This window comes from Festucalex cinctus, chromosome 18, assembly GCF_051991245.1.
Source record: "Festucalex cinctus isolate MCC-2025b chromosome 18, RoL_Fcin_1.0, whole genome shotgun sequence".
Classification (NCBI taxonomy): Eukaryota; Metazoa; Chordata; class Actinopteri; order Syngnathiformes; family Syngnathidae; genus Festucalex; species Festucalex cinctus.
In genome coordinates this window covers 9,581,089-9,599,960 of record NC_135428.1, presented here as the reverse complement: position 1 = coordinate 9,599,960, position 18,872 = coordinate 9,581,089, and the positions used below count along the sequence as shown (strand labels likewise).

Below are 18,872 nucleotides of genomic sequence, written 5' to 3'. Positions count from 1 at the left end.
GTTTTTAAAAAAAACCAAAAAAAAAAACCGCCATACTATACATGGTCGTTTAAAAAACAAACAAAAAAAAAACGCCTTACTCTACATGACCGTTGAAATAAAAAAAATAAATTAAAAAAATAAATAAATAAATAAAAACTCCTTACTATTCATGGTCGTTTTTTTTTTAAACAAAAAAACGCCTTACTATACATGGTCGTTTGAAAAAAAAAGGCCTTACAATACATGGTCGTTTTTTTTTTGTTTTTTTTTAAAGTAACGGCTTACTATATCCATGGTCGTTTATTTTCATAGCCCTTGGTGTGAGCCGGCCGGGGGATTGAACCCACGATCTCCCATTCTCGGGGTGGACACTCTACCACGAGACCACTGAGCAGGTATTTGAAAAACCAAAGAAAAAAAAAAAACGCCTGACCATACATGGTCGGTTTTAAAAAAAAAAAAAAAAATGCCACACTATACATGGTCATTTGAAAAACAAAACAAAAACAAAAACACGCCTTACTATACATGGTCGTTTAAAAAAAAAAAAAAACGGCATACTATACATGGTCGTTTGAAAAAAAAAGGCCTTACTTTTCATGGTCGTTTTTTTTTAAATAAAAAATAACAGCTTACTATATCCATGGTCGTTTATTTTCATAGCCCTTTGTGTGACCCAGCCGGGGGATTGAACCCACGATCTCCCATTCTCGGGGTGGACACTCTACCACTAGACCACTGAGCAGGTCTTTGAAAAACCAAAAAAACAAAAAAAAACGCCTGACCATAAATGGTCGGTTTTAAAAAAACAAAACAAAAAAAAACGCCATACTATACATGGTCGTTTGAAAAAAAAAAAAAAAAAAAACAAAAAAAAAAAAAAAAACGCCTTACTCTACATGACCGTTGAAATAAAAAAAATAAATTAAAAAAATAAATAAATAAATAAAAACTCCTTACTATTCATGGTCGTTTTTTTTTTAAACAAAAAAACGCCTTACTATACATGGTCGTTTGAAAAAAAACGGCCTTACAATACATGGTCGTTTTTTTTTGTTTTTTTTTAAAGTAACGGCTTACTATATCCATGGTCGTTTATTTTCATAGTCCTTTGTGTGACCCGGCCGGGGGATTGAACCCACGATCTCCCATTCTCGGGGTGGACACTCTACCACGAGACCACTGAGCAGGTATTTGAAAAACCAAAGAAAAAAAAAAAAAACGCCTGACCATACATGGTCGGTTTTTAAAAAAAAATAAAAAATAAAAAAAAACGCCATACTATACATGGTCGTTTGAAAAACAAAAAAAAAAAAAAAAAAAAAAAAAAGCCTTACTATACATGGTCGTTTAAAAAAAAAAAAAAAAAAAACAAAACGGCATACTATACATGGTCGTTTTTTAAAAAAAGAAAACGCCATACTATACATGGTCGTTTGAAAAAAAACAAAAAAAACGCCTTACTATACATGGTCGTTTAAAAAAAACAAAAACAAAAAAAAAACGGCATACTATACATGGTCGTTTTTTTAAAAAAGAAAACATCATACTATACATGGTCGTTTGAAAAAAAAAAAAAAAAGACGCCTTAGTATACATGGTCGTTTTAAAAAAAAAAAAAAAAAATGCCACACTATACATGGTCGTTTTAAAAAAAAAAAAAAAAACGGCATACTATACATGGTCGTTTGAAAAAAAAAAGGCCTTACTTTTCATGGTCGTTTTTTTTTAAATAAAAAATAACAGCTTACTATATCCATGGTCGTTTATTTTCATAGTCCTTTGTGTGACCCAGCCGGGGGATTGAACCCACGATCTCCCATTCTCGGGGTGGACACTCTACCACTAGACCACTGAGCAGGTCTTTGAAAAACCAAAGAAACAAAAAAAAACGCCTGACCATAAATGGTCGGTTTTAAAAAAACAAAAAACAAAAAAAACGCCATACTATACATGGTCGTTTGAAAAAAAAAAAAAAAAAAAACGCCTTAGTATACATGGTCGTTTTTAAAAAAAAGAAAACGCCTTACTATACATGGTCGTTTTTGTTTTTTTTAAAACGCCATACTATACATGGTCGTTTGAAAAAATAAAAATAAAAATAAAAAAATAAAAAACGCCTGACTATACATGGTCGTTTTTTTAAAAAACAAAAACGCCTTACTATACATGGTCGTTTTTAAAAAAACAGAAACAAAAACGCCATACTATACATGGTCGTTTTTTGTTTCTTTTGTTTTTTTTAAAACGCCATACTATACATGGTCGTTTGAAAACACAAAAAAAAAAAAAATGCCTTACTATACATGGTCATTTTTTTGTTGTTGTTGTTGTTTTTAAAAACGCCATACTATATACATCGTCGTTTGAAAAAAACCAAAAAAAACAACAAAAACGCCTATACATGGTCGTTTTTAAAAAAAAACAACAAAAAAAACGCCATACTATACATGGTCGTTTAAAAAAAAAACAAAAAAAAAACGCCTTACTCTACATGACGGTTGAAATAAAAAAAATAAATAAAAAAAATAAATAAATAAAAACTCCTTACTATTCATGGTCGTTTTTTTTTTAAACAAAAAAACGCCTTACTATACATGGTCGTTTGAAAAAAAAAAAAAAAAAAAAAAAAAAAAACGCCTTAGTATAGATGGTCGTTTTTTGTTGTTGTTTTTTTTCGTTTTTTTTTTACTCCTTATTATACATGGTAATTCAAATAAAATAATAATAAAAAAAAAAACACCTTACTATACATGGTCGTTTTTTGTTTTTTTTTTGTTTTTTTTAAACGCCATACTATACATGGTCGTTTGAAAAAAAAAAAAAACAACAACAAAACGAAAAAAACGCCTGACTATACATGGTCGTTTTTTTAAAAAACAATAACGCCTTACTATACATGGTCGTTAAAATAAAATAAAAAAAACAAACAAAAAATAAAAATAAACGCCTTAGTATACATGGTCGTTTTTAAAAAAAAAAAAAAAAAAACGCCATACTATACATGGTCGTTCTTTTTTTTTTTTTTTTTTTTTTTTTAAACGGCATACTATACATGGTCGTTTGAAAAAAACAAAAAAACAAACAAACAAAAAAAAACGCCTGACTATACATGGTCGTTTTTTAAAAAACAAAACAAAAAAAAACGCTTTACTATACATGGCCGATGAAATAAAAATAAAAAATAAAAAAAAAACGCCTTACTGTACATCGTCGTTTGAAAAACAAAAAAACAAAAACAAAAACAAAAACAAAAAAAAACGCCTTACTATACATGGTCGTTTTAAAAAAAAAAAAAAAACGGCGTACTATACATGGTCGTTTAAAAAATAAATAAATAAATAGCGCCTTACTATACATGGTTGTTTAAAAAAAAAAAAAAAAAAAGGTTGTTTTTTGTTTTTTTTAAATGCCATACTATACATGGTCGTTTTTTAAAAATAAAACGCCATGGTCGTTTGAAAAAAAAAAATGGTCGTTTTTTTTTTTTAAAAACAAAAAACGCCATACTATACATGGTCTTTTGAGAAAAAAACAAAAACAAAAAAAAACAAAAAACGCCATACTATCCATGGTCGTTTAAAAAAAAAAAAACGGCTTACTATATATGGTCGTTTTTTGTTTTTTTTTAAATGCCATACTATACATGGTCGTGTTTAAAAAAAAAAAAAACGCCATACTATACATGGTCGTTTGAAAAAAATAAATAATAAATGGCTTACTACACATGGTCGTTTTTTTTTTTTTTTAACGCCTTACTATACATGGTCATTTCAAATAAAATAATAATAATAAAAAAATTTTTTTTAAAAACGCCTTAGTATACATGGTCGTTTTTTTTTTTTTTTTTTTTAACTCCTTATTATACATGGTCATTTCAAATAAAATAATAATAAATAAAAAAAAACCCACCTTACTATACATGGTCGTTTTTTTTTGTTTTTGTTTTTAAAAAAAAAACAAAAAAACGCCATACTATAGTCTTTTGAAAACAAAAACAAAAAAAACAAAAAAAACACCTGACTATGCATGGTCGTCCTTTGTGTGACCCGGCCGGGGGGATTGAACCCACGATCTCCCATTCTCGGGGTGGACACTCTACCACTAGCCCACTGAGCAGGTCTTTGAAAAACCAAAGAAACAATAAAAAACGCCTGACCATACATGGTCGGTTTTAAAAAAAAAAAAAAAAAACGCCTTACCATACATGGTCGTTTTTTTTCTTTTTTTTTAAATGCCATACTATACATGGTCGTTTGAAAAAAAAAAAAAAAAAAAAAAAAAAAACGCCTTACTATACATGGTCGTTTGAAAAAAAAACAACAAAAAAAAAACACCTTACTATACATGGTCGTTTGAAAAACAAAAAAAAAAACAAAAAAAAACGCCATACTATACATGGTCGTTTGAAAAACAAAAAAACAAAAACAAAAAAAACAAAAAACGCCTTACTATACATGGCCGTTTAAAAAAAAAAAAAAAAACGGCGTACTATACATGGTCGTTTAAAAAATAAATAAATAAATAGCGCCTTACTATACATGGTTGTTTAAAAAAAAAAAAAAAAAAAGGTTGTTTTTTGTTTTTTTTAAATGCCATACTATACATGGTCGTTTTTTAAAAATAAAACGCCATGGTCGTTTGAAAAAAAAAAATGGTCGTTTTTTTTTTTTTAAAAACAAAAAACGCCATACTATACATGGTCTTTTGAGAAAAAAACAAAAAAAAAAAAAAAAAAAAAACCGCCATACTATCTATGGTCGTTTAAAAAAAAAAAAACGGCTTACTATATATGTTCGTTTTTTGTTTTTTTTTAAATGCCATACTATACATGGTCGTGTTTAAAAAAAAAAAAAACGCCATACTATACATGGTCGTTTGAAAAAAATAAATAAAAAATGGCTTACTACACATGGTCGTTTTTTTTTTTTTTTAACGCCTTACTATACATGGTCATTTCAAATAAAATAATAATAATAAAAAAATTTTTTTTAAAAACGCCTTAGTATACATGGTCGTTTTTTTTTTTTTTTTTTTTTAACTCCTTATTATACATGGTCATTTCAAATAAAATAATAATAAATAAAAAAAAACCCACCTTACTATACATGGTCGTTTTTTTTTGTTTTTGTTTTTAAAAAAAAAACAAAAAAACGCCATACTATAGTCTTTTGAAAACAAAAACAAAAAAAACAAAAAAAACACCTGACTATGCATGGTCGTCCTTTGTGTGACCCGGCCGGGGGGATTGAACCCACGATCTCCCATTCTCGGGGTGGACACTCTACCACTAGCCCACTGAGCAGGTCTTTGAAAAACCAAAGAAACAATAAAAAACGCCTGACCATACATGGTCGGTTTTAAAAAAAAAAAAAAAAAACGCCTTGCCATACATGGTCGTTTTTTTTCGTTTTTTTTAAATGCCATACTATACATGGTCGTTTGAAAAAAAAAAAAAAAAAAAAAAAAAAAACGCCTTACTATACATGGTCGTTTGAAAAAAAAACAACAAAAAAAAAACACCTTACTATACATGGTCGTTTGAAAAACAAAAAAAAAAACAAAAAAAAACGCCATACTATACATGGTCGTTTGAAAAACAAAAAAACAAAAACAAAAAAAAAAAAAAACGCCTTACTATACATGGCCGTTTAAAAAAAAAAAAAAAAACGGCGTACTATACATGGTCGTTTAAAAAATAAATAAATAAATAGCGCCTTACTATACATGGTTGTTTAAAAAAAAAAAAAAAAAAAGGTTGTTTTTTGTTTTTTTTAAATGCCATACTATACATGGTCGTTTTTTAAAAATAAAACGCCATGGTCGTTTGAAAAAAAAAAAAAAAAACGCCTTACTATACATGGTCGTTTTTTTTTTTTTTTTAAAACAAAAAACGCCATACTATACATGGTCTTTTGAGAAAAAAAAAACAAAAAAAAACAAACAAAAAACGCCATACTATCCATGGTCGTTTAAAAAAAAAAAAACGGCTTACTATATATGGTCGTTTTTTGTTTTTTTTTAAATGCCATACTATACATGGTCGTGTTAAAAAAAAAAAAACCCGCCATACTATACATGGTCATTTTTTTGTTGTTGTTGTTGTTTTTAAAAACGCCATACTATACATCGTCGTTTGAAAAAAAACAAAAAAAACAACAAAAACAAAAAAAACGCCTATACATGGTCGTTTTTAAAAAAACAACAACAAAAAAACGCCATACTATACATGGTCGTTTAAAAAAAAAACAAAAAAAAACGCCTTACTCTACATGACCGTTGAAATAAAAAAAATAAATAAAAAAAATAAATAAATAAATAAAAACTCCTTACTATTCATGGTCGTTTTTTTTTAAACAAAAAAACGCCTTACTATACATGGTCGTTTGAAAAAAAAAGGCCTTACAATACATGGTCGTTTTTTTTTGTTTTTTTTTAAAGTAACGGCTTACTATATCCATGGTCGTTTATTTTCATAGCCCTTGGTGTGAGCCGGCCGGGGGATTGAACCCACGATCTCCCATTCTCGGGGTGGACACTCTACCACGAGACCACTGAGCAGGTATTTGAAAAACCAAAGAAAAAAAAAAAAACGCCTGACCATACATGGTCGGTTTTTAAAAAAAAATATATAAATAAAAAAAAACGCCATACTATACATGGTTGTTTTAAAAAAAAAAAAAAAAAAAAGGTTGTTTTTTGTTTTTTTTAAATGCCATACTATACATGGTCGTTTTTTAAAAATAAAACGCCATGGTCGTTTGAAAAAAAAAAAAAAAACGCCTTACTATACATGGTCGTTTTTTTTTTAAAAAAAACAAAAAACGCCATACTATACATGGTCTTTTGAGAAAAAAAAAAAAAAAAAAAAAAAAAACGGCTTACTATATATGGTCGTTTTTTGTTTTTTTTTAAATGCCATACTATACATGGTCGTGTTTAAAAAAAAAAAAAACGCCATACTATACATGGTCGTTTGAAAAAAAAAAAAAAAAAGGTTGTTTTTTGTTTTTTTTAAATGCCATACTATACATGGTTGTTTAAAAAACAAAACAAAAAAAAAACGCCATACTATACATGGTCGTTTGAAAAAAATAAATAAAAAATGGCTCACTACACATGGTCGTTTTTTTTTTTTTTTAACGCCTTACTATACATGGTCATTTCAAATAAAATAATAATAATAAAAAAAATTTAAAAAAACGCCTTAGTATACATGGTCGTTTTTTTTTTTTTGTTTTTTTTTAACTCCTTATTATACATGGTCATTTCAAATAAAATAATAATAAATAAAAAAAAAACCACCTTACTATACATGGTCGTTTTTTTTTGTTTTTGTTTTTAAAAAAAAAACAAAAAAACGCCATACTATAGTCTTTTGAAAACAAAAACAAAAAAAACAAAAAAAACGCCTGACTATGCATGGTCGTTTTTTTTTTGTTTTTTTTTAAAAAGCCTTACTATACATGGTCGTTGAAATAAAAAAAAACAAAAAAAAAACGTCTTACTATACATGGTCGTTTTAAAAAAACAAAAAACAAAACGCTATACTATACATGGTCGTTTGAAAAAAAAACAAAAACAAAAAAAAAACGCCTTACTATACATGGTCGTTTTTTTTTTTTTTTTTTTTTTTTTAAACGCCGTACTATATACATGGTCGTTTGGAAAAAAAAAAAAAAAAAAAAAAAAAACGCCTTACTATACATGGTCGTTTTTTTAAAAAAAACAAAAAACGCCATAAAAAAAAAAAAAAGAAAAACACATTACGCCATGTTTGTTTAAAAAAATAAAAAATAAATAAATGTCTTACTATGGTCGTTTTTAAAATTTAAAAAAGCCTTGTATACATGCTCGTTTTTTGTTTTTTTTTAAATACGCCTTATTATACATGGTCTTTTTTTTTTTTTTTTTTTAAACCCACGTGAGTATACATGGTTGTTTAAAATAAAATAAAAAAAAACGCCTTACTATATATGGTCAATCTTTCTACGTTTTTTTTTTTTTTTTTTTTTTAACATACCTTACTATAAATGGTTGTTTAAAATTAAAAAATGCCTTAGTATACATGGTCGTTCTTAAAATAAAAAAACACCTTAGTATATATGGTCGTGTTTTTTTTTTGTTTTGTTTTTTAAACACGCCTTACTATACATGGTCCATCCATCCATCCATCCATTTTCTTGACCGCTTATTCCTCACAAGGGTCGCGGGGGGTGCTGGCGCCTATCTCAGCTGGCTCTGGGCAGCAGGCGGGGGACACCCTGGACTGGTTGCCAGCCAATCGCAGGGCACACAGAGACGAACAACCATCCACACTCACAAGCAAACCTAGGGACAATTCGGAGCTCCCAATTAACCTGCCATGCATGTTTTTGGAATGTGGGAGGAGACCGGAGTACCCAGAGAAGACCCACGCGGGCACGGGGAGAACATATAAACTCCACCCAGGAAGGCCGGAGCCTCGAACACTATACATGGATGTTTAAAATCAAATGAAAAAAAAAGCCTTATTATACATGGGCTTTTTTATTTATTTTTTAAACATACCTTACTATACAATGGTTGTTTAAAATAAAGAAATGCCCTTGTATACATGGTCGTTTAAAATAAAATAAAACACCTTACTATATAAGGTCGTTTTTTTTGTTTTTTTAAACGCCTTATGCATGGTCGTTCTTAAAATAAACGCCTTCGTATACATGGTCTTTTTTTGTTGTTGTTGTTTTGTTTTTAAAAAAAAGCCTTAGTATACATGGTTGGGTTTTTTTTTTCTAACTCCTTACGATACATAGTCGTTTAAAAAAAAAAAACGCCTTAGTATACAGGGTCATTTTTTGGTCACTTTTTCAAATAATAAAAGCCTCACTATACATTGTCTTTTTGAGAGAGAGAAAAAAGCCTTACTATACATGGTGATTACTTTTAAACAAACAAACAAACAAACAAACAAACAATAAATAAATAAATAAATAAATAAATAAATAAATAAATAAATAAATAAATGCTTTACAGAACATGGTTGTTTTTTAATGTATTTATTTATTAAAGTTTTACTATAAATGGTTGTTGTTGTTTTTTTTTTAACTTTAACACAAAAAAACACCTTCCTATATATACATGTTTGTCTGTTTGTTTGTTTTTTGTAAGGGAAAACAAAACAAAACACCTGACTCAGGGAATTTGAGATGGTCAGTTGTCATTGCTGCACTGCGAATGTGAATGATATGCTGTTTGTATCAAATCTATTGGCCCTCTGGGGGCCCCCTGCTGGCTAAGGGACACCAAGCAATTGCCTGCCTTGCCTGTTGGCAAGCTACGCCTCTGTCCCTGACCAACAACGACGGAAAAATTGGGCTAGTGCCCCACTGAGGCGAATCAGAAAATCTGATTGGTCAAAGAAATGCTCCCATTACTTATATAGTTTCTGAAGGCCCTTAGGGAAATTAGACACTGCTGTAGCGAATCAATTAATAGAATTGATCAAACATATACTGAAATGAAGGTTGTAATTGCAGGTCACCTGACGGCCCATGACTCACCCAAAGGCCAAGTATGTGAGGAGCGTCAATGCCAGGAAAATGGCAGAGATCCCACAGCCAATATACGTAATGAAGGTCAAAATGGTGGCGTGCACTCGACTGGTTAGAGGCTGCCTGGCGAGGTCCTGGATGAGATTATAAAGTCGGATTTTGCATTCATTCATTGGAACCACTACATGAACATTGAACATTATACGCTTCTTGTCCCACCCAAAACGAAAAGCTTACCAGCAGGATAGAGAAACTGGTGAGATGGTTGCAACCACAAACTGTCACGTCGTCTGTGCTATTGCGGACGTAACAGCCATTCGTGTTCCAGCCACCGGATTTGTCTACCAGTAAAAGAGTTATATTACATAATATACATTGCAGTCAATGTGTTCTAATAGATGATTAAAAGAAAAACTCACCATTTAAAACAAAGTCCCAGAAGACGCATGTAGCCACATAATTAGCCTGTAGTTAAATGAGGACAAAATGTGAAATTGGTTGGTTAATAAACACAGCTTGTTTAGGTTCATCATCTGGCTTCATTTTGCTGACGTAAGGTTTTCATTTTGGAGCAACTTTGCATGGGTTCCATTAATGCCGCGTCAAGATAGAAGTAAACACAACTACGTACTGTACATGAGTACAAAAATGACATTTTCTCCGAACAAAACAAAAACTCTCACAGGAATGGGTTCCAGGTTCCTGAGGCGAATCACAACTTCGTCCTGGAGTCCTGTGACTGTCAAGTTTGCCAAACTCGCTCCCAGGATCCCGCTGTTCAGTCGACGTGTTCCTAATGATCTGTCCTGCATGGACGATACACAGATACAATACAAATCAGTGAGAATGATTGATTTCGAAGTCTCCTCATAATATTAATAAAGCATCCCTATAATGAATTGATAAACTTATGAAACGTTTTAAATGTTCTCATCAAATTGTACATTCATTGATTTCCTTTATTAGTCACAGTATGTTCTGTGTCTTTAATACACAAGCATAGATGTTAATTAGGTGCATTTCAATACATTGGATAATTGCTTAAAAAAAAAAAAAAAACATTATTTTTAGTAGTTTAGTTGTTCGTGAAGTGGAACTCGAAAGACTTTTACTTTTTTTTTTACTTTTTTTAAGTACACTTCTTTTGCATTTGATACATAACATTTGCATTTAATATTTTAGAATTGTTGTTTCCCTGTCATTTATTTAGGTTTTTATTTTTATTCTTTAATAATTAATGATAATAATTACATATTATATTTATTATTTTATATTTATATATTATTATTATTATTTATTATAAATTATATATCATATTATTAATCAGATAATAATAATAATAATAATAATAATAATAATAATAATAATAATAATAAATTTTAATCAAATCATTATTTCAGTAGATTATTTTTTTTTGTTTCAATATTTAAGTGTGGTGTTAATGTTCTGCAATGTTAGAGTATGCTTAATAGTAATATTGAATATATTATAATATATATATATATATATATATATATATATATATTATATTATAATATATATATATATATATTTTTTTTTTTAGAAGTAAAGCCTCTGCCTAATTTTTTATGAACACATATTTTTTTTAAGGTGGAACTATTGCAGTATTCCAACTCAAAAAATAAAAATTGGTTAATTGAACACATATAGGAATATAAGACAAATTTCAAAATAATTTCTACATTAAAATCATTTAGATTGTTTCTTATGTTATTGTTATATGTTTACGCTATGTGTAAAGAATTTCCATCTCTTTCCACAAAATTCAAATGTTTTGAGATGATGCACTGGTGTGACCTGAAATAAAGTGCTCTTCTGGTAAAAGTTGAAGTGAACTCTGGTGGCCAGCTGCTGCTCCTCCAAGGTGAGGTTTTGCGTGAGGGAGGCGGGCAGCGTGACGGAGCCCTGAGGGACGGACGACTCGTTCCTCGCACTCCTTCCAAACCTGGGAGCGACTCGGACCTTCGACACACATCCATAAATATTCGTTTATGTTACGTGGAGACGCTTTGTAAGTCTTTGGAAATTTTCACAAAGCTACACTATCATCACACCTGAGCGTTGTTGGGGTCGGAGATGGAGAAGAGGACTTGTTGGAAATTACTTCCATCCACTTCTTTGACAGAAACAGCCAAAGCTGGCGACAGGAGAGTTTCCGTTTCTTCTTCGAGGACCACTTTCAGGCCCACTGTATCAACAATCTTTATAATTCTGATCAAGACAAACATATTAAAAATAATAATAATAATAATAATAATAATAATAATAATAATAATAATAATAATAATAATAATAATAAATTCAATTAATCAATTAAAGTGACATTTTTTTATATTTAAAAAAATATATTAAACAAAATAAATAAAATGAACCTAATGTAGGAGCTGGCCAGTGTTTCGGCAGAAGCACCCATCAGGTTGCTGACGATGTGGACGGTTATGTTAGCCAGAGCCAAGCTGATATTGGGGCCCGACAACAAATCCTCCAGTTGAGACACAAGCTGATCCACCTGACTGGAGTTGAGTCTGGTCACATCGGCGCTCAGCTCCAGAAGAACGTTGGCTCGACTTTCCGTGTCATTAGGCGAGACAGTGATGACATCCTGGGACGACGTCGCGTTCACCGGGGATGACATTGCGCTACCGGAGGCGGAGTTTAGTTGTGCGGTCGTCACATTTGGGCTGGCTGTGGTTGACGCTGATGAGGCACACTGCTCATTCAGCTGCACCAAAACATTTTGTCCTGTTTGACTTTGAGCACAAATGGACACACATTTAGATAAATGAAAAAGTGTCATCGCTATGAAACTGAATAAGAAAAGTTCTGACCAGTTTTGGGGGTGGAGTAGACGCATCTTGCAAAACTCTGCATGCTGGAGGGCGGAGTTAATCCATGTCAACTGAGAGTCCAGTAAATTGTCACTAACATTTGCATGGCCACAGATCACTGTAAGCATCAAAGGATGAAATACAAATTAATACAGAGGCAAGTTTAATAGCATTAGCATTGGAACAGTGAGGAAAACAATCAAATTAACCCTATAAAGCCTGAACCATTAAATGTATATGATTGAAAATTCTGATTCTTTGTACATAGAGTATTATTGGTCCATTTGAACAAACAAACAAATACTTCCACATATAACTTTTGATTTGTGTCATATTTGATACATTTGAACACAATGCTTTAAATTCATACATTTATAACTGCCAAAAACAATTATAAACAGACATTTGAAACATATTAGTATTTCCAATAATAAGTGTAGCTGTTTCTGTAATGTACCAAGAAAAGCTATCAGCAGGGTGATACTGCCCTCTAATGGATTATCTGTGCGATGCATGTCAGATCTTATACATCAGGGTTTTAATGGGGAAAAAAATATTATACTTGTGAAATTGAGGTCTCAAAATGTATTGTATTTATTAGCAGTGTTTAACTTTGCCTCCAGCTCTCGTTTTAATGTCTTTTTTCTTTTAAATAACGAAATAAATTGAATGAAATTTGAATTGAATTTTGAATTGAATTGACTTTATGTCATCCCGCTGCACACCTGCTCTTGTCGTTCTCCCGTCAAACGTTATGTCCTTCTCTGATTGAAACGCAGTCGTTAGGGCTGCCGACACGTCACAGACGGGAACCTCGTCGGCCAACTGTAAAATCACGCTGCAACTTTGAGGGCGAGAGGAATCAAAAAGTCACGCGTGTGAGTCAATCTGTCTTCCGGCGGACGTGACGTGATGATTTCCTGAGACTCACTTTGTTCCGGATTGAGCACAGACCGCAGTGGCATTCTGAGTGGAAACAATTGTTTTTGTTTAATTCCCAGAACATCAAAATATTGTTGGGACTTTAAAATGGTGGATGGTTACCTTGTATTCAGAAGCAATGGTGGAAAAAGAAATCTGTTGAAACAGAGGTCAACAGTGACAAAATGAAGGCTAATAGACAAACACACTTTGTGACTTGACTTGACTTCACGTTATGAGCTTACCAGTGACAGAGGATAGGAGAGGTTCATATCAGTGTCTTGTATTAAAATTTCAAAAGTGTAATACGCATCTGAAAAGTTCAAAAATAGAGCTGGGTTTAAGAAAAAAAAAATCTCAAGTACCATATAGCGAGCTGATAACATTTAAAAAACATACCAGTCCCATTGCAGGAAGCAACGCAGCTGCAGTTTTTATAATTATCTGCAAAGGTCAAAACATTTTGATATGAACATAACACTTTCAAGGATCTTAAATCTTGAATTTATAGAATATTGGATGATGATGATGAGGAAGATGTTGGTGCTCACCTGCACCACATGAAGGCGCCGCAAATGCTGATGCTTCGCTGCCAAATGAAATTGAGAAAATACATATTTATGTATTTGACCTAAAATGAATCGCACATAAAATTAACAGCTTACCATTTTGAATTCTTGGAATTTTGTGTATAAATACAGATGTTTTCTTCCACGTGGTCACTGCTGCAACTATTGTTTAGGGGAGCTGTTAATGAGACCATACAAAGGTAAGTTTAAAAAAATGAAAATAAAAAAAAACTATATTGCAGCACTCACTCAAACGATTGGCTCTTTTCCCCACTGCATGAATGTCAAAGTTATTTTGATTGGCAGCGCAGATTGTTTGCAGGATGCAACATGATGACACGTTCTGCCTCAGCGCCAGAGTCACCGCGCAGTTGGTCTTTCTGATTAATTAAAAAAGAAAAAAAATTGTGTTTTTCTTCTCTTATATGCAATGACATTTCATTAGGAACACGTCATTGCATATCACTTGATTGTACAAGTGTTCCTAATATTATGACAAGTTGGTTAAAGGTCACTTTGCCCCCTGTGAAATCAATTTACTCATTTTTTTAAACTTCATTCTGTTACACATTATATAGATAACTTTTTATATAAATAAATAAATAAATAAATAAATAAATGGATTCAAAACAAGATTTGCTATCTCATTTATGCTTACCTTATGTGACTCTTCTTTTCACAGGAAACTTCAACTCCCTGTTAATAAATCAATCAGTGTGTCATAATTGCAACTGACATAATCGAGAAATGAAAATAAGCAAGCAATTTTACATACCTGAAATAATACATTTGACTTGCTGGGAAATAATAACAGAAATATGACACCAAAATGGTTACTGTTTTGATAGTGAGGGAACTGGGAAAGACAAATACCAGCATTTTATTTTATTATTATTATTATTATTTAAAGAAATGATGACATACCTGCTGAGAATGGCGGCTTGAATAAAACGTGCATTGTTTGAGTTGGGAATTGTTTTTTCCAACTTTTTGCCTGCGTTGTTGGTTGTGATCGTCTTTACTGTGTTGCTACTGACATCATTCAGAGCACCTATAGTGCTCATCGCTACAGGTATGGTTGAGTTTTGTAATGTTGTTGTAGCTGCAGTTGTGACAAACATTTGTACTTGTGTAGTTGTTTGTAATGTAATCGCTGTAGTAGTGTTGTTGTTGTTCTGTAATTTGGTTGTATGTGGAGTAATATTGTTTTGTAATGTGGCTACTGTTGTATTATTTTGGGTTGTAGCTGCAGTCGTGTTATCTTGTAATGTTGTTGTAGCTTTAGTCAAACTGTTTTGCAGCGTGGTTGTGGCTGCAGTGGCGTTTTGTAACGTGGTCGTAGCAGTTGTGGTCGTGATGTTGTTTTGAGTCCCGTTTGTAGTCGTCGTCGTCGTCGTTGTCGTCGTCGTCGTCGCGACTGAAGAGTTAGCAGATGTCGTTTGAACTTGAGGCGGCAAAGTTGTTGTGTTTTCGCCGTGTGAAGAAAAACAGTTCCCCAAATTGTTTTGGAACACCTCCTGGAGCTGAAAGTGGAACATAAAAATTTACGGTAGAGACATGTTTGGTTTGTTGTGAGAAATCAGATTCCAAACATACCCAGGATGTAATTTCTGATTCATTCTTCACAGGCCCCGTCACATCAACAGAGATCTCCACAAAGTAGTATACTGCAGTGAGAAAAGACAATGTACAAAAAAAACACAAAAAAAAAAACAATATTTGGCATTTTAAAAGAAATACATCAGAAATCAGTCACACCCAGCACCATCTATCGACACCTAAATACAGGTTATACCACTGACAAAGAACGTGAGGGTGCAAGCTTACCTGAAGTCTGCGCACCTGTCACATGAGGCGGTGTAGTGGAGGTCTCGTTACAAGAGGAAAGACCTGACGAGGAAACGGAATAACTAAATGATGTAGGCTAACATGCATTCTTTCTTTCTTTTCTAAACAGCTCCCAATTCATAATTTAATAAGAAAATCAGAATTTGTTATATTCCGAAGACCCTAACAGCACTTTGGATTAAAAAAAAAAAAAACTACAAAAATGTCAACGTGTGAGGTCATTTCCTGCCACCACTTTGTCAGATTTTCCATGTTTGCAAATAATCTGCAGCATTGTGGACGTACATAAATGTTGTCACAGCACAATGCACACAGACAATATTCTGACTGGAATAACGGGTTTCCTAAGGGAAAAAAAAAAGAATAGAATGGAATGTTTGAATGTGTTTAGAACATGACAAGTGATGGATGACGTTTATTCAGGTATGAGGCCCGGCGTGTAAAAATAGAACTGCAAGACTATAAAGGATAAACTGTAATACACTAAAGAAATAAGTTATTTTATTCTTGGAAAATTACATTTTTTTTTTTTTTGTAGTATCAATGTGGCTCAATATAAATGAGCTTGCTGCTCATTAGGCCTTTTTCCCAAAATTATTATTATTATTATTTATTTATTTATTTATTTATTTTTATGTGGTTAGTGACTTTACCTGTGAGTAGAATAAGTAGGTGGAGGACCTTTGTTCGATGTGAACTTGGCTTTTTCACTCTGGAACATAACAAATATGTCATCAATGTATTAAAAAAAAAAAAAAAAAAAACTATTCAGTTATTCATATAGCCATTCGTATTTATTGTATTAATTCCTTATATATTGCTAGTGTGGGCTATGTGGAATCCTCAAATCTCTAAAACTGTCACGCTCACATCGCAGAAATTAAGAAATTGACTGAAAAATTCTATAGATTTGTGTTAAAATAAATAAATAAATAAATTTTTAAAAAAAAAAGGAAATTGACCAAATATGGGCATAGGTTGCCACCTGATAGTGAGATGGTTTGTGTTAATACTTATCATATTATCTTAATCTTTCTGTTCTTTTAGTCAAGAAAACTTTGGAGGAAGAAATATATCATACGACATCATCAAAAATACAAATAAATATATAGATTTGCACAGAACCTTTGGCTACATTGCTGTCAAGTCAAGATGATTTATATTTAATCACACAAACGTCTCAAAGGGCTTCACATGCCCATATAGTTGACAAGCAACGACATTGTACAAACATTTTACATACACCATGGTTTCCTCAACCTTTTCAATTCTCGAGTAAAAATTGAAATTTGGTTTCTTTCTGTGCCCAACTTATCAAAACAAAACACATATCGCCATACACAGCCATTATAAAAAGTTACACAAACATCAACCAAAAATAAAAAAATAAAGCTATACTAGTATGAAGAGAAGCTAACGGTGAAGATGCAGCCTTTAAAGAAAGATAAATCACGTTACCTGCTATCTACGTTTGTCCAAGAAGATCCGAAGAAAGATTTCATGATGTTATCCACATTTCACAAAGATCACAGCTCCCTCAAGGTCGTTGTCCGAAGCTGTGAGAGAAAAATCCAAGTCACTTGATTCTAACGTCCATGTCCTTTGTTGTTAGCTGGTTCACATCAAGTCTGTCACAACTGACTGACATGTGACACGCCCACCACCGACATCAACAAGATAAGGTTGACCTCACAAACATGGCAGCTCATTGAAACACGAGTGTGTTTTTATTCCACACCCAAGGAAGGAAAGTTGGAGGGGAGAAATATCAATTTGTGCCACATATTTCCTTGAAGGAACATTTTTCTATTGTGTCGAGTTATAGGGCGTGGCCTCGCTGAGTAATCCTGCCAGTATACTTTCAATGGAAGATGTGACACGTGCTTATTTCCCGGGTAACAAAACAGAAGTAAAACAAGAGGCGCCAGAAGACGTCATACGTCAGCCGTGTAAGTTGCTGTGATGTACACCTGGTAACATTTTTGCTTCCGTTTAAATCGAGCAACTTGAACAATCACACAATTTCATCATCATAAAATAAAGTAAAATAAAAACGCTTAACAACGCTATCCCCTTAATTGGATCATTTAATCATTTTTACATTCGTTTACTGCAAAACTGTACTTGGACAACTTCATAACCAGTCATCAAGTTTGAGCAAGAGTCAAAGCTTGACAGTTGAGTGCCACTGAATTTGGAATTCACAAAATCTATCTCTTATCTAAAAGTTGTACAAAACTTTAGAGTTCAAACAATTGTCATACTAGAGGTAGGGAAGTACAGTATATCTGTTCTGTGCCATCTGAGTTTGAATTTCAAAACGTGATATTTGGGGGACGTGTCAAAATCACAACTGTAAAAAAAATATTCTGTTTATTTATTTATTTATTTATTTATTTATTTATTTATATGATTGGGGGGGGGGGGGAATCAGTGTAAAACAAGTCCAAAAATTAGTGTAATCGTCTTCAGTCAAATTAATTCTCAATTGGCACAAAAACACACACAAACAAACAAACAAACAAACAAACAAACAAAATATACTTAAAAATGAATAAATATATGATCTACCTAACCAGATTTAACTGAAAAAAAATTATTAAATTAAAGAAACTAATATTACAGGAATCTTAGTGCAGTTATACAGAAATGTTTAAATTTTAAGTTGTTCTGTATGCCAATCTCACCGAAATACTCGAAATTAAATAAATAAATAAATAAATAAATAAATAAATAAATATTGGGAACAGCGTCATTTGGCGATTATCATGACTAGCAAGCTAATTGCTAGGAAACAAAAAACGTAAAAAGGAAAAAAACAAACAAACAAAAAAACCCAAAACATAGACCTACACCAACTCAAACTTACCTTTGCTGTATGACTTATTTACGTTCATGGATAACTGCAACAAGTTAGCAGAAAACACGTGAAAATGACTTTTTAAAAAATATGTTTCAACCAATAATTTTATATGCTAACACCACCATTTTGTTCTGCCCGAATACTCATTAGCTTGATGCAACTATCACGAAAATTGTCAGACGACAACGTGCCTACCTTGGTGATGATATGTATTCAGGACAGTAACTTTTGTACCTGTGATGAAGAGTTTAATAGCAACAGAAAAGAGTGATTTGATTAGGACGGAGCTTGGGTTATACTTCCATCT

The 18,872-nt window shown here is 31.9% G+C and overlaps 1 protein-coding gene across 3 annotated transcripts in view; it reads right to left on the bottom strand.

The window, feature by feature from the left end:
* LOC144006389 (uncharacterized) overlaps window positions 1-18,836 on the bottom strand; it is a 59,435-nt gene extending 40,599 nt beyond the window's left edge. The window contains exons 1-25 of one of the 3 annotated variants that reach the window (XM_077505206.1): window positions 18,761-18,807; window positions 18,572-18,605; window positions 17,161-17,258; window positions 16,356-16,414; window positions 15,682-15,744; window positions 15,451-15,521; window positions 14,779-15,377; window positions 14,630-14,651; window positions 14,513-14,550; window positions 14,104-14,234; window positions 13,951-14,032; window positions 13,837-13,874; window positions 13,685-13,729; window positions 13,531-13,598; window positions 13,409-13,441; window positions 13,296-13,330; window positions 13,090-13,208; window positions 12,365-12,482; window positions 11,909-12,286; window positions 11,591-11,747; window positions 11,334-11,498; window positions 10,199-10,321; window positions 9,935-9,980; window positions 9,753-9,856; window positions 9,525-9,649 (exon numbers count right to left, since the gene is read on the bottom strand). In XM_077505206.1, coding sequence (XP_077361332.1) covers window positions 9,525-9,649; window positions 9,753-9,856; window positions 9,935-9,980; window positions 10,199-10,321; window positions 11,334-11,498; window positions 11,591-11,747; window positions 11,909-12,286; window positions 12,365-12,482; window positions 13,090-13,208; window positions 13,296-13,330; window positions 13,409-13,441; window positions 13,531-13,598; window positions 13,685-13,729; window positions 13,837-13,874; window positions 13,951-14,032; window positions 14,104-14,234; window positions 14,513-14,550; window positions 14,630-14,651; window positions 14,779-15,377; window positions 15,451-15,521; window positions 15,682-15,744; window positions 16,356-16,414; window positions 17,161-17,204 — 2,663 coding nt within the window. In that variant the 5' untranslated portion in view covers window positions 17,205-17,258; window positions 18,572-18,605; window positions 18,761-18,807. Of the gene's footprint in view, window positions 1-9,524; window positions 9,650-9,752; window positions 9,857-9,934; window positions 9,981-10,198; window positions 10,322-11,333; window positions 11,499-11,590; window positions 11,748-11,908; window positions 12,287-12,364; window positions 12,483-13,089; window positions 13,209-13,295; window positions 13,331-13,408; window positions 13,442-13,530; window positions 13,599-13,684; window positions 13,730-13,836; window positions 13,875-13,950; window positions 14,033-14,103; window positions 14,235-14,512; window positions 14,551-14,629; window positions 14,652-14,778; window positions 15,378-15,450; window positions 15,522-15,681; window positions 15,745-16,355; window positions 16,415-17,160; window positions 17,298-18,571; window positions 18,606-18,760 lie in introns of those variants that run through there. The other 2 variants (XM_077505207.1, XM_077505205.1) reach the window with 2 other exon arrangements.
* Window positions 18,837-18,872: the final 36 nt, after the last annotated feature.